This window comes from Sus scrofa, chromosome 17 (assembly GCF_054392235.1).
Source record: "Sus scrofa isolate SSC_HxYL_T2T_F1_AM1 chromosome 17, Sscrofa_HxYL_maternal_Yorkshire_Landrace_v2.0, whole genome shotgun sequence".
Lineage (NCBI taxonomy): Eukaryota > Metazoa > Chordata > Mammalia > Artiodactyla > Suidae > Sus > Sus scrofa.
This window is the reverse complement of record NC_139399.1, coordinates 34,933,294-34,946,642: the sequence shown is the minus strand read 5'-3', so window position 1 is coordinate 34,946,642 and position 13,349 is coordinate 34,933,294. Positions and strand designations below refer to the sequence as shown.

Sequence of the window (13,349 nt, the reverse complement as noted above, 5' to 3'; positions counted from 1 at the left end):
GCCAAGACATGGAAACAACCCAAATGTCCATCGACAGATGACTGGATTAGGAAGATGTGATACATAAACACGATGGAATATCACTTGGCCATAAAAAAGAACAAAATAAGGCCATTTACAGCAACATGGATGGAACTAGAGACTCTCATACTGAGTGAAGTAAGTCAGAAAGAGAAAGACAAATACCATATGATATCACTTATATCTGGAATCTAATATATGGCACAAATGAACCTTTCCACAGAAAAGAAAATCATGGACTTGGAGAATAGACTCGTGATTGCCAAGGGGGAGGGGGAGGGAGTGGGGTGGATGGGGAGCTTGGGGTTAATAGATGCAAACTATTGCCTTTGGAATGGATTAGCAATGAGATCCTACTGTGTAGCCCTGGGAACTATGTCTGGTCACTTATGATGGAGCATGATAATGTGAGAAGATAGAATGTGTACCTGTATGTGTAACTGGGTCATCATGCTGTACAGTAGGAAAAAAATTGTATTGGGGAAATAACAATTTAAAAAAACCCTTGGGTTCGGGGAGTTCCCTTCATGGTTCATCAGTTAACAAACTCGACTAGGATCCATGAGGATGTGGGTTCGATCCTTGGCCTTGCTCAGTGGGTTAAGGATCCGTCGTTGCTGTGAGCTGTGGTGTAGGTCGCAGGCGAGCCTCGGAGCCTGTGTTGCTGTGGCTCTGGTGTAGGCTGGCAGCTGTAGCTCTGATTCGACCCCTAGCCTGGCAACTTCCATATGTTGCGGGTGTGGCTCTAAAAAGCAAAAACAGAACAAAACACCCCCCCAAAAAACAAAAAACTCCCACAACAACACTCCCCCACACACAAAACAAACTGTGGGTTCAGGTCCCAGTCTGGGTTCTGGCTAGGTTCAAGTCATTAGTGCTGTAAGTTTCAGAATCAGAGCCAAATCTTCGATTTACACCTCAGCTTATGGCAACACTGGATCCTTAACACACTGAGCAAGGCCGGGGATCGAACCGGCGTCCTCACGGACATTATGTCATGGATGTTTAACCTGCTGAACCACAACGGGAACTCCTCGTGACCAATTAGTCCTCATTTTCAGAGTTGGCACCCACTGGACATTGCTCAGAACAAAAATCCCAGAACTTTTCCTGATTCCTCTCATTTTGTTGCCCCCATTTCCAATTCACCAGTGAATCCTTAATGTCATCTCCAAAAACACCCTAAATCCAATAAGCACTTCTTATATTTAGTGACCAGAATGCAACTCATGCCTCATCCCCGGCCTCCTAACTGGTTTCTCTGCCACCATCTTGTCACCACAGGGTGCCCTTCTCCATGGAGTGGCTGGAAGGAGTTTTCCCAGAGAAGAAAGCAGATAATGTTACCCTACAGCTTAAAGTCCCCAACAGCTTCCCATGGCAGCTGAGTCCCCACCACGATCTGTTCAGAGCTCTCCTCCAGCCACAGCCCTTCATCGCTAGGCTCTAAACTGGCCTTTCCTCTGGCCCTCAGGTGTGCCCTGCTTGGTCCTGTCCCAACAGCCACTGCTTTTTCCACCTGGGCTTCCTTTCCCGGATCTTCATATGACATTGCCTTCAGGATCTGCGCTTCCTTTGTGACATGTTCCCTGACCACCTCCCTAGGCTGCTCCCCCTCCGACCCCACTCCAGTTCCCCCATCCCACTGCCCAGTGCATTTCCTCCAAAGCCTTTTGTTTGTACTATTGCTTGATCACTGATGGGGTTCCATGCTCTTTGCCTGGGTCCCACCCTAGTCTATGAACTCTAGGAAGACGGAATTTTCCTTCCTCGTTCATCTCCGTATGCCCTGTGTCTGCACATAATAGGCAGTGAATGGAAATCCACAGAACACCAAGGATGCTGTTTCAAGACTGTGTCTCAAGTTCTGCCCAGAGAGTTCCCACTGCTTTAATCCCTTTGCCTTGGTGGCACCTGATGGCAAGTTGTGACATTCTCCAAACATGGTTTAATGTCCCAGGCATTGGTCAAATTGTTCCTGAGTGTGTCTGTGTCAGGCTCCAGGGCACTGTGAACTCTATCTCTGCTCCATATATTAATCCTCCCTTCTCTGGTGTCAAGGGTATCGTATCACACAGTGAATGTATCAAAGATTGCCCAGACGTGCCACATGCAGCCAATACTCTTGGTGCTGTAGATAGGGTGGGAAACAGGTGGACATGGGCTGGGGTTTGGCGGGGGGAGGGGGTGGGGGGGTGCTCACAGCCTGGCACCACGATTGTCTCTTGGCACAAAAGAGATCCCCTCACTCTGCAGCCTCCTTATGCATTTGGTCACCACTGGGGCTGGGTTGGCCACTGCACACACCCCTTGCTGCCACCCGTGGCACTGTTCTCCCCTTACTCTAGCTTGTGAGATCAGCACACCAGCCTTTCACGTGTCCCAGGGGCAAGGGCTGCCTATCTGCTTGGATGGCATGTTCCCTCTGCTCAGAGAGTCACTCCAATGTTTGAAACAGTGCCTGGAAATGGAATCTTTTTTAAAAAATTTAAATTTTATTTGGTGCCCTTTTTTTTTATGGAGTAGAATTTAGCAGTTATTTTCTCACTCCATTAAACTATTAATGCTTGCGGAGGGACCGTCCCTGGAAAGGCTTTAGAAATAAGGATCTCTTCTCCCACCCAGTCTCTGTGATCTTTACCTTGTGATGTTTTTCTTCTTGACATGGACCACCCCTGCCACACACACCTATCTCATTGTGCCACTATCTCAAACTCCATCCATCCACCCATCCATCCATCGGCCCATCTATCATTTTTGTTGGATATTTAACACCCCACAGCTTGCTACAACTCTGTGGTTTTTCCCACTGGTGTCTCTCCAGTGCCTGGTACACAATAGAGTTCCCGACGTGGCTCAGCGGAAACAAATGTGACTAGCATCCATGAAGACACAAGTTCGATCCCTGGCCTTGCTCAGTGGGCTGAGGATCCGGCGTTTCCATGAGCTGTGGTGTAGGTTGAAGACGTGGGTTGGATCTCTAGTTGCTGTGGCTGTGGTATAGGCTGGCAGCTACAGCTCTGATTAGACCCCTAGCCTGGGAATCTCCATATGCTGTGGGTGTGGCCCTAAGAAGACAAAAGGCGAAAAAAAAAAAAAAAGGCATTTGTTGAGTCAATGAATGGACTTACTGCCCAAAGAAGGAACATAGTAAACACTCCATTCCCCGCCCCCCGCCTCCCCAATCACAGTTCATGGATTTAAACCCACTTGAACCCACTAGCCTGGGTTTAAATTCACCGATAACAATGTGGAAGACTGAACCACCATCAGTTCACATCATTGTGCAAAGACAGGCTTGTGATTTTAGGTCCTGGGTAGCCTCAGGTGCTGGCAACGCTCTTGCCATGCACACTCTGACCAGAGCATCAACTCTGGTCTGTTCTGTCATGGCTCCTGCAGTGCCCTCTGACTGCAGGGGCAACAGGAGGGAAGACGGGCACCCTGGTGGACCCAGCTGCAGGAGCAGATGCGGTCTTCCTTGTCCTCTGCACATTCAGGTTCATGATCCACTAATGTTCAGTTCTTCTCCATTTGGGACGCTTCGCAGTGACTCTGCCTGGCATGGAGTTAGAAGGCTGTGACTGCAATACTTCACCTCCTAGTTTTGCACACAGGCTCTGCCTGTGAATTAAGGACACGTGCCTTGGGGAGGGGGTCTCTGTGCCAGGCTGGGGGTGTCTGGGGCCAACCTGGTAGTTTTACGGGGCTTAGGAGTGGATGTAGGGGCGGGGCCTGAGATGCCCGAGCTCAGCAGAAGAATGGAAGGTCAGTGGATGCCACACACATGTGCTAATCTGCAGTGCAAGAGGCATTTGATGGCCCACTTTTCCTTGTCACTGGGTCACACCCTTCTGCTTAGTTGGTAAGGCAGGTTTTGTGGAGATGGGAAGGCGCTGAGCCATGAAGGGAGGATGGCTCTGATGAGGAAGTGGCATAATGAGTGAGGCCTCTGGTCTAAAGCCACCTGCTGAGCTGGGCATTATGTGCTTCCCCTGAAGCCCTAAAAGCCTCCCAACTTACTGGTTCTGTGACTGACAGGTTACCTGGCCTCTGAGAGCCTCAGTTTCTCCTTCTGTAAAGACCCTGACCTCCTAGAGGGTTCTTGTGAGGATCGAAGGAGTTGATAACTGATAACGTGTAAAGCTGTGAGAACAGCACCAGGCACAGGCTGCCGACTAGAGATGCTTGGTAAAGAGAAACAATAGAACAAGCATCTGCCAGCCAGGCAGGCTTCTGTTCCCACTTCATTCACCCTTCAACCCCAGGTTCAGCTGCTCGTGGGGCCAGGGGCCTGGGTGTAATAAGAGGCAGCACAGGCATGTAGTGTCCCTCTGGGCATGATCTTGAAAAGAAATGACATCTGTGCCCCAAAGATGGACTTCCTTCTTGGAGTGGTGCTCAGCTGTGCTTGCCATGAGGTTCTGAGCTCCTGGTACAGTGACAGCATTTAGCTGGAGTGTGGGTCCACCCAGCCTGCTCAGATGCTCATGCAGTTTAATCAGGCACCTTGCTGCTAAGCCAGCACCATGGGCAGCCTTTCCAAGGACCTAGATGATGACCAGAAATGCCACCCCCTTTGCTCACTTTCAAGGAGCAATGTGAGGCTCCCTGTAATTAATGTCCATCCCCTGCTGCACGGACTCCTACTGTGCTCCTCAAGTTGCACAAACGATGCATCTCAGATCTCATTGCTGCTACATCCTGGTTTGCAGAACAAAAGGGAAGTGACCTCTTCATTTTCTCCCACATAATTGAAGAGCGCTGTTTCTGAGAGCCTCTCTTGCAAAACCAAATGCATGCAACGAAACTAAGAAACACTGCTGGGATCACTGTAAAACACTTCTAACAGCCCGAGACGGAGACGTTATCGATTTGGAGATAGAAATGAACTGGACAGAAGGTCTCAGAAAAGTGGTTGAGTATAATGGTAGAGAGACTGCTGGGCAGCGGAATGAGAAGGCAAAAACCTCCCTTAAAAAATGGGTGAAGATTTGTACAGATTCTTGCCAAAAAAGATATATGCATGGTGGCAAGCATGAAAAGATGAAAAGATGCTCAACATCATGATCCATCAGGGAAATGCACATTAAAACCACAATGAGGTACCACACACACACGCGCACGAGAATGGCTACAATTAAAACAAAACAACCTGATAATACCAAGTGCTGGTGATGATGCAGAGCAGCTGGAAGACACATATTGCTGGTGGGAATACAAAATGGTTTGGGCTGCTGGGAAAAACTATTGGTGGTTTCTTATAAACATACTCACCATATGACCCAGCAATCCCACTCCTGTGCTGCTCACCCCAAAGAAATGAAGATATAGGTCCACATAAGGATCTGTGACAGATCTGTACGAACTTGGTGGTTTGTGTTACACCAGCCAGGGAACACAGCCAATGAGGCGGCAAAGTGATACTGTGTAGGCTGTGTTCTGTTATTGTTTATATACTTTCTATGATAACCAAGGACAAAAACCAACATATTTGATCACATTCTTAGCTCCAGGGAGGAGGAGAAAGTGCCTGAGTGGTTCTTGAGTAATCTAAGCCAATGGGGTAACTCTAGCCTGATAGTCAGGTGACCTGAGTTGGCCCCAGTTAGATTTTTGTTTGATGATGCCGGGTCGGGGATGAAGGGTGAGGAGGCATTCTCTTCCTTCCTGGTCAAGGTGGAATGAGTATGTGAGACCTGAAACTGCTGGGGCTATTTTTTTTTTTTTTTGCCATGAAGGAAAACAGGAATGAAGAAGGGGTCAGAGGAGGTTAGTGACAAGAGAATCACAGAAAATGGGGCTGGAGTCTTGATCAAACCATGCCTGATGTCCACTTTCTTCTATATTTTTCCTACTCCAATAAATTCCTGTCATTTAAGAGGCCAGTTAGGAGTTCCCATCATGGCTCAATGGTTAACGAATCCGACTAGGAACCATGAGGTTGAGGGCACTGGCCTCACTCAGTGGGTTAAGGATCCATCCTTGCTGTGAGCTGTGGTGTAGGTCACAGACGTGGCTTGGATCTCGAGTTGCTGTGGCTGTGGTGTAGGCCAGAGGCTACAGCTTTGATTAGACCCCTAAACCGGGAACCTCCATATGCTGTGGGTGTGGCCCTAGAAAAGGCACAAGAAAAAAAAAAAAAAAAGAGGCTAGTTAGAGTTAAGGTTTTCTGTTTCCTGAAACCGAAAACCTCTTAACTAATCTACACCATCTCCCAGTTCCCCCAGAAGCAGTAATCCCAGCCCACAGTGGTGCCCTGCTGGGAACACACTTTCCTTGGCTGCTGAGTCTTCTTTATCTCACTGCTCCACTTCCCCGCTGGCATGTCCTTGGATCACCTTTTAGATAAACTACTTGAATTTGAAACTATTGCTTAGATTCTCCTTCTGGGGAAACCCAATCGAAGGCAAGTTTCCATTCAAAGGTGCAGCCTCTGGGTGCTGTGGGTTTGTGTAAGGGGCCGGCATGGACAGAGTGTTAATTGAAAAAGGCCAACACGGCCAAAATTAGATGGACCTCACCAAAGCACATCATCTCAAGGATGCCAGAGAGCTGATGTGGGGGTTCTCTACTATCAGCTGGAGCCATCTGCCGGCGTGTAGGAACCGAAATGTGAAAGTCCTGATCTGGGATGCCGTTAAACTACTTACACTACTTACTGTCTGTTTGTGGTTATGTCTTTAAAGCTTCACGTATTCTGAAGGGTAGCTTTTTTTTTTTTTTTTTTTTTTTTTTTTTTTTGGTCTGTTTTTTTATGGCCACACCTGCAGCACATGGAGGTTCCCAGGCTCAGGGTCTAATCAGAGCTGCAGGTGCCGGCCTACACCACAGCCACAGCAATGCCAGATCTGAGCAGCATCTACGACCTGCACTGCAGCTCATGGCAACGCTGGATCCTTAACTCACTCAGTGAGGCCAAGGATTGAACCTGCAACCTCATGGTTCCTAGTTGGATTCGTTTCTGCTGCCCCATGACGGGAACTCCCTAAATGGTAGCTTTAAATTCAGAAGTACATTGACAAAACAGGCATGAGGTTTTTTCAATACAATATGCGAACTGTATCACATGTTTCCTCCAGAGCTTCGTCTTCTTTCTTTATTATTATTTTTTCGTTCATAAATAAAGACAACTTGTAGGAACCACAGCCCTGTAAACATCTTGTGAGGATGGCAAGAACCGCTCTAGAAGCCACTTTCTAAGAAGCGATTTCCTTCTTGTACCATAAAACTCCCCAAAGCACCTTAGGCGAACACCAAAGCACTGGGTATGTTTGCAAACTGCTACTAAAGCAGACATTTAATTACAGCGAATTCATCAAAACCCTAATTGAGACAGGAACTCAAACCTTATGGCTTAATTGCTTTAATTTCAGATGGGTAACAGACTTGGTCACGAGCAGCCCTTCACGCCGGAATACGTTAGAGAGAGGCCCATGGGCTCTCGCTGGTAATTCTCCCAGAAAATGAAAGTCTTGAGCAACGTAAATAACACTGTTAAGTGAGACTCGTGACTGGATTTATTAATCAGTTCAATTCCCAATACCCATCCTCCAATGTGAGTTTCCGCTGCATGGGCTCCACTGCTGGAAGCGGTGTTTGTTTCCCTCCCACTGATCAGAGAGCACAGAGGCAAGGCTCAGTCCCCTGAGATGGTGCTTCCGTCAACACCTCATCCTGATTTGCAATGAAAAGACCTCCTCTCTGACCTGACCTTCCCTCCCCACTGGGTGTCCTATAGCTGTTCCACTAGTAAGCTAATAAGCTCTGCCAATGGGTGGGTCAAATTACCAGTGACTGGGGGTGGAATCTGGAGGCAGGGGTCCCAGGGAACCTGATTCTTCTGAGAGCTGATAACAGTGTCTAACTTTTATTGAGCTTTCATTATTATTATTATTATTTTCTTTTTAGGGCTGCACTACCAGCATATGGAAGTTCCCTGGCTAGGGGTCAAATCGGAGCTGCAGCTGCCAACCTGCACCACAGGCACAGCGATGCCAAATCTGAGCCACGTCTGCAGCAATACTGGTTTCTTTAACCCACTGAGTGAGGCCAGGGATCAAACTCTCAAACTTACGGATACCAGTTGGGTTCTTAACTTGCTGAGCCACAATGGTAACTCCTTATTGAGCTTTTACTGTGTGGGCCAGATACTGCTTAATACTGAACTTAATACTGAACATGTTTCATCCACAGCAATGCTAGGAGGTAGGTGCCCTTGCACCCACTCTACAGATGAGAAAGTTGAGGCTTAGAGAGGTGAAACACCCTCTCCAAGGCTCCACAGCCAGCAAAGGCAGAGTCAGGATTCAAACTCAGGCCAGTGTGACCTCCAGGCTCACATTTTGTCCAAAACATTATTTTTCTCCCTCTGCAAAGACTTCTGAGATTCTACAAAGGCCTGAAGAAAGACAGCTGGATGGGCTTGGACTCTCCAAGTGGGCACAGGACAAGGGAAATCAGAAGATGGGATGGGCCCAGAGTCATCTTGTGGTTGGTGCTCTTCTCCACGATCGGATGAGATGAGTCTGGCAAAGACCTTCCAAGCAGGGAGGGTGGCCTGACGAATACCAGCACTTGCTGAAGCTCAGGAAGCCATTTGTCTTTTCTGCAGGTTTTCTAACCACACCAGTGATGAACTGCATTGCTGATAAATTATGAAACACAAATGCCTTCCACCCGCCTCCTGTGTAATAAGCTGCATGGCATTTACTCAGCACTTTCCAGCCATTTGTTTCATTCCTTTACATTATGTCTCCCATTTTGGGCTTGACTTCACATCAAGCTTCAGGTATAGATGACAAATGACCTAGTGCCAACACTAATCATAGCTGCACTGAGGCTCAGAGAGCTAATGGCAATGGAGCTAATTAAGAGAGCGCAAAGGGCTACAGGCTCTGCAGAACGTGAAAGTTCTTCTCCAGGAGGCAGGTGAACTGGGGAAGTGCAAATGCACTGAAGGAAAAGATGGACAACTCTTTGGGTGCAGTACTGACTACATTTATAGGAGATCTAAGACACCACCAGATCGTGGGTCCACAAAATCTAAGACAAGAGATTACTGACCAAAAGGGTGAAATGAGGAAATGCCCAGAAGAGGGAGTTGGGCAGAACTTGATCACCCCATGTGGCCCCAGGTGTCTAGGGTCCTCTTCAGAGGTAACCATCCATCTGTGGGCTTTGCAGCTGACTCCTGATGAGATCATCAAGGGGTCCCTCTGCCTGCCGCCCAGAAGCAAGGAAGCCACCAGGCAACCCAGACTAATCAATGGGCCTGAAGGTGACAGGAACATGGGGTGGGTGGTGGGGAGGGAGTGGTGCCTGGGCACACCCTGTCTTGGACTCTGGAGCCTGCATGAGAGTCAGGCAGCCCTGGGTGCCCCTGGCCAGGTGACTGAAAGACCAGGGGTCTGCAAAAGGGCATGGGAGAAGGTTCATAAGAGCTTTCCTTAGCCCTGCAAACCAGCCAGCTGCTCCTAGCAGGTCCCTGTACCCTCCGGCCAGGTAGATCACCAGGTTCCCCAAGACCACCAAGGGGGAGCCCCAGTGGGATACTAAAAGGAGCTTTTCCTAGAAGATACAGTCCTGGGTGTTTGGGCAGTGAGCTCAGGACTGTGTTTCTGATTAATCTTCCTACAAAGAAACCAGGGCCTCAGAGCTGGCGGAATGACTGTAAATCCCCAGCTGCCACTGCAACACTGCAGACGCCTGGCAGCCTCACATTTGGATGACTTTTGGTGTCTTCCCAAGACTTTCCAACACAGACACAAGATGGACATGGCCCCACACCACCTCCAGCAGTGGAATAGTCTCTATCGACAAAATGCAGGCAAGCAAAACTCCTCATGACCCTCAAAGTCAGCTAAAGTGGCCATGTAAGTCCAATGCTTGAGGCTTGTAGAAAAAGTGTGACAAATGCAAACTGTTTTTTAGCATTAAAAAAAAAAAAAAAAAAAAAAAAAAAGAGAGATCAGGGTCCTTTCCTCTCTCTCTCTTATTTACTCTATTTCCATTCCTAAGATTGTTTTATGTTATTCCAGTTAGGATCAGTACCGCATCAAAACAAGCATGGCATGTTCAGATTCACTGGCTGCATCTCTAGGCTGGTGGGCTGGTTACTTATTCCCGTGGACCTGAGTGCTCCACGATCCACCAGCACAGGTTCCAGTCCCACCTGGGGCGTGAAACTCAAGTCACCTCTCCTGAGACCGCTACTCCCACGCTGGGGGGCGCTCCAGCAAGACAGGCCCCTGCCTTAGCTCCACACAGCCCCTCCTGGATGCTGTGTTCTGCCATCAGTCTTACCTGCCCTGCGAAGAGCCCACAGACACCAATGATGCACAGGATATTGAACACCGCGGAGCCCACGATGGTGCCCACTCCCACGTCGCCCTTGGTGATGAAGACGCCTGAAAGACAGACCAATGTCCGCTGCCTGTTGCAGAGGGCTGCCTCCAAGGTGGGTGCGGGGGAGCTTCAGGGAGAATTTTTTTTTTTTTTTTTTGTCTTTTTGCCTTTTCTAGGGCCGCACCCACGACATATGGAGGTTCCCAGGCTAGGGGTCTAATAGGAGATATAGCCGCCGGCCTACGCCAGAGTCACAGCAACTTGAGAGCCAAGCCGCGTCTGCAAGCTACACCACAGCTCAAGGCAACACTGGATCCTTAACCCACTGAGCAAGGCCAGGGATGGAACCCGCAATCTCATGGTTCCTAGTCGGATTCGTTAACCACTGAGCCACGACAGGAACTCCCGGGGAGACTTGGTTAGAGCATTCTCAGGATCTACAGGAAACAGGATTGGGGAAGGCTTTCTAATCAGAGCTGCCCTGGGGCTCCCTGGTTTGGGACCCACTCATGCAAAGTAAAAGCTTCACTTTAATAAAATAATAACAGGGGTTCTGCTGTGGCTTGACAGGATCAGTGGCATCTTGGGAGTGCAGGTTCAACCCCCCACCAGGCACAGTGGGTTTAGGATCTGATGTTGCCAAAGCTGTGGCTTGGGTTGCAACTGCGCCTTTGATTTGATCCCTGGCTCTGGAACTCCATATGTGTGGCATAAATACATACATACATACAAACAAATAAAATAACTGCAACCACTGGGGTTGGGGAAGAGGTGGGAGGCTGGTGTTCTGCCTCTTGGGGGTATGAGGGTTCTGGTCTCCAGAGCCCCTGTTCTTCAGAGAGGGCAGGGCTGAGATGTTCCCTGAGTTGGCACCTACCTATGACCGATGTGAACAGCTCTGGGGCCGAACTGCCTGCCGCCATGAACGTGGCTCCTGCCACATCCTCACTGAGGTGCAGGCGCTGCAAGGGGGCAAAGGCACAGGTGAGTTGGGACTCCTCCCAGAACGGAGGCCACCGTGATGCCCCAGGTCCCCGGCTCAGTCCGTCCTCACCACCCCTTCCTCAGGGACCACTACCCCACCTCTGCCACCCAACTGGGCCACGCCTCCTGCCCACCCCCATCCCAGCCTCCTCTCACCATCCTCCCCATGGGACACAAGCCGGGCCACATGTCCCTGGGAATTAAAGTCTCTTGGCAAGATCCAGGGTGTCCCCCCCACCAACCACCAAATGCCCCGGGGGCACACAGATGACAAGCAGGGGAGGAGCGGGCCTCTGAGGCAGGGAGGGCTATCCCCTCCCTTCCAAAGGCAGCAGCACTCAGGTCCCTTCGTGTCACCAAACGTCCCTGTTTTTAAAGAGATGCCTCAATCCACATTTCTATGTACGATATTCTGATTTTTGTCAGTACTATTCCAATCTCCGGCTCACTGTAACCAGTTTTCCAGGCTCCAGCCTAGGAGGCTATGGAGGCTTTGGGGGTGGAGAGCGTCACCCTCCTGAAACCCACTCCCCATCCTCAATGCAGTCTTGACTCCTCCTTCCCTAGGGAAGAGGGGTGCTGAGACTTGAGTAGAAAGGGATATGAGCCCTGCCTGGACGTTCTACACAACAGACTCTCCAGGTTGCCCTGTTTGTTCACCCCAAAGGGAACTTGTGAGAAGACAGGTACATATCGAGGCTAGGCAGTGTGGGGAGCATTTCTGCCTTCAGGCATGACCCAGAAGTAAACTTCTGGCTGTCTGTAAACAGCCAGCTCCCTCCTGGTGTCCCAACTGAGTCTCGGGTGCCTCTTCCCAGGGGCACTGTAGCTGCACTTCCGTGCTCAGCCAGGGAGGGGCAGCATGGCCTCGGCAGAGGCCACTGGCTCCACGGACCAGCAAGAGGCTACTGCTGGAGCCCTTCTGAACACTTTGACCTGGAAACCTGGGTGCCCTCGATCTTGGCTGAACAGCTGAACTTCACACGTGGTTCTGAGGGGACCCTAAGGTGGAGATGCTGCTACCTCAAGGTGAAAGGTGCCTGACACAGCGCTCATGCTCACACATGGCAGTGGAATATTCTCTACAGACAAAATGCAGGCATTTGCATTTGCATTCGCTCAGACTTGCCAGGAGCTGTGAGTCTTGCTCGGCTGTGTCCTTTCCAGCCCAGGATCCCAATGGGGTGTTAGCTGTGGAGTCCACACCGCAGGCTCCTCTCCTTCACCTCCTTCCTCTTTCATCTCTAATGCACTTCAGCCTGGGCCAAGTCTCCCTGGGTGCTAAGAGTCACCAGCTAGGGGGTCTCTGTATCTCTGGACCCTTTCCATCTACCAGAACGGTCGTCAAAAGCTTTCCCAGCTTCCCTCTGAGCTTCAAGTAACTCCGGATGTCCAGCCTGACATCCTCAGGGCTCCCTGCCCCCTGAATCCCACCCCAGGTTCTATGGCTCAGACTCTTCTCTGCTCAAATATCCGCCCTTGCAGCTCATTGCCCCAGAGACTGCTCTCTGGGGCTGCTCCCATCCTACCCTTCCCTGAACCTCTGAAAACCTTCCCCCTTCCTTTCCTCTCTGTACCTCCAATTCTGGGGCATCACCTGGCCTCGTGTACCACCCTGGAGCACCTCTGTGCCCTCAGCCCCGCCATGGCGAGGACCTCGGCGTGTTCCACCCAGATTCCTCCCCAAGGGCCATGCTCACAGGTGCTACAGGTCTTCTCAGGGGAGGAGACCACATTCTGACAACTGCATGTATGTTTCTACGATGAGGCTTTAAGTTTGCTATTAAAAAATGTGTGCAAAAGAGAGAGTCGTTTGCTTCCCATGAGGAATGAGCTGCCAAGTGGTTCACAGATGACCCAACCACAGGTGCTTCAGGGCTTTCTCCTCTCCTCCGCCAGGTGACCCTTCTCAGGTTAAATCACTTTGGACGAAAGGCTTCCACACTTGCCAGCGTCCATCTCAGACACCAGCTCACCCATTCCCTCTTTCCACCTCT

At 50.0% G+C, this 13,349-nt stretch overlaps 1 protein-coding gene across 7 annotated transcripts in view; it reads right to left on the bottom strand.

The window, feature by feature from the left end:
• The window catches only part of SLC24A3 (solute carrier family 24 member 3), an 808,408-nt gene that overhangs the window by 137,467 nt on the left and 657,592 nt on the right, over window positions 1-13,349 (bottom strand). For all 7 annotated transcript variants that reach the window (XM_085004595.1, XM_085004596.1, XM_085004597.1 and 4 more), the window contains 2 exons: window positions 11,246-11,330; window positions 10,327-10,430 (listed from right to left, as the gene is read on the bottom strand). In XM_085004595.1, coding sequence (XP_084860721.1) covers window positions 10,327-10,430; window positions 11,246-11,330 — 189 coding nt within the window. The remainder of the gene's footprint in view (window positions 1-10,326; window positions 10,431-11,245; window positions 11,331-13,349) is intronic.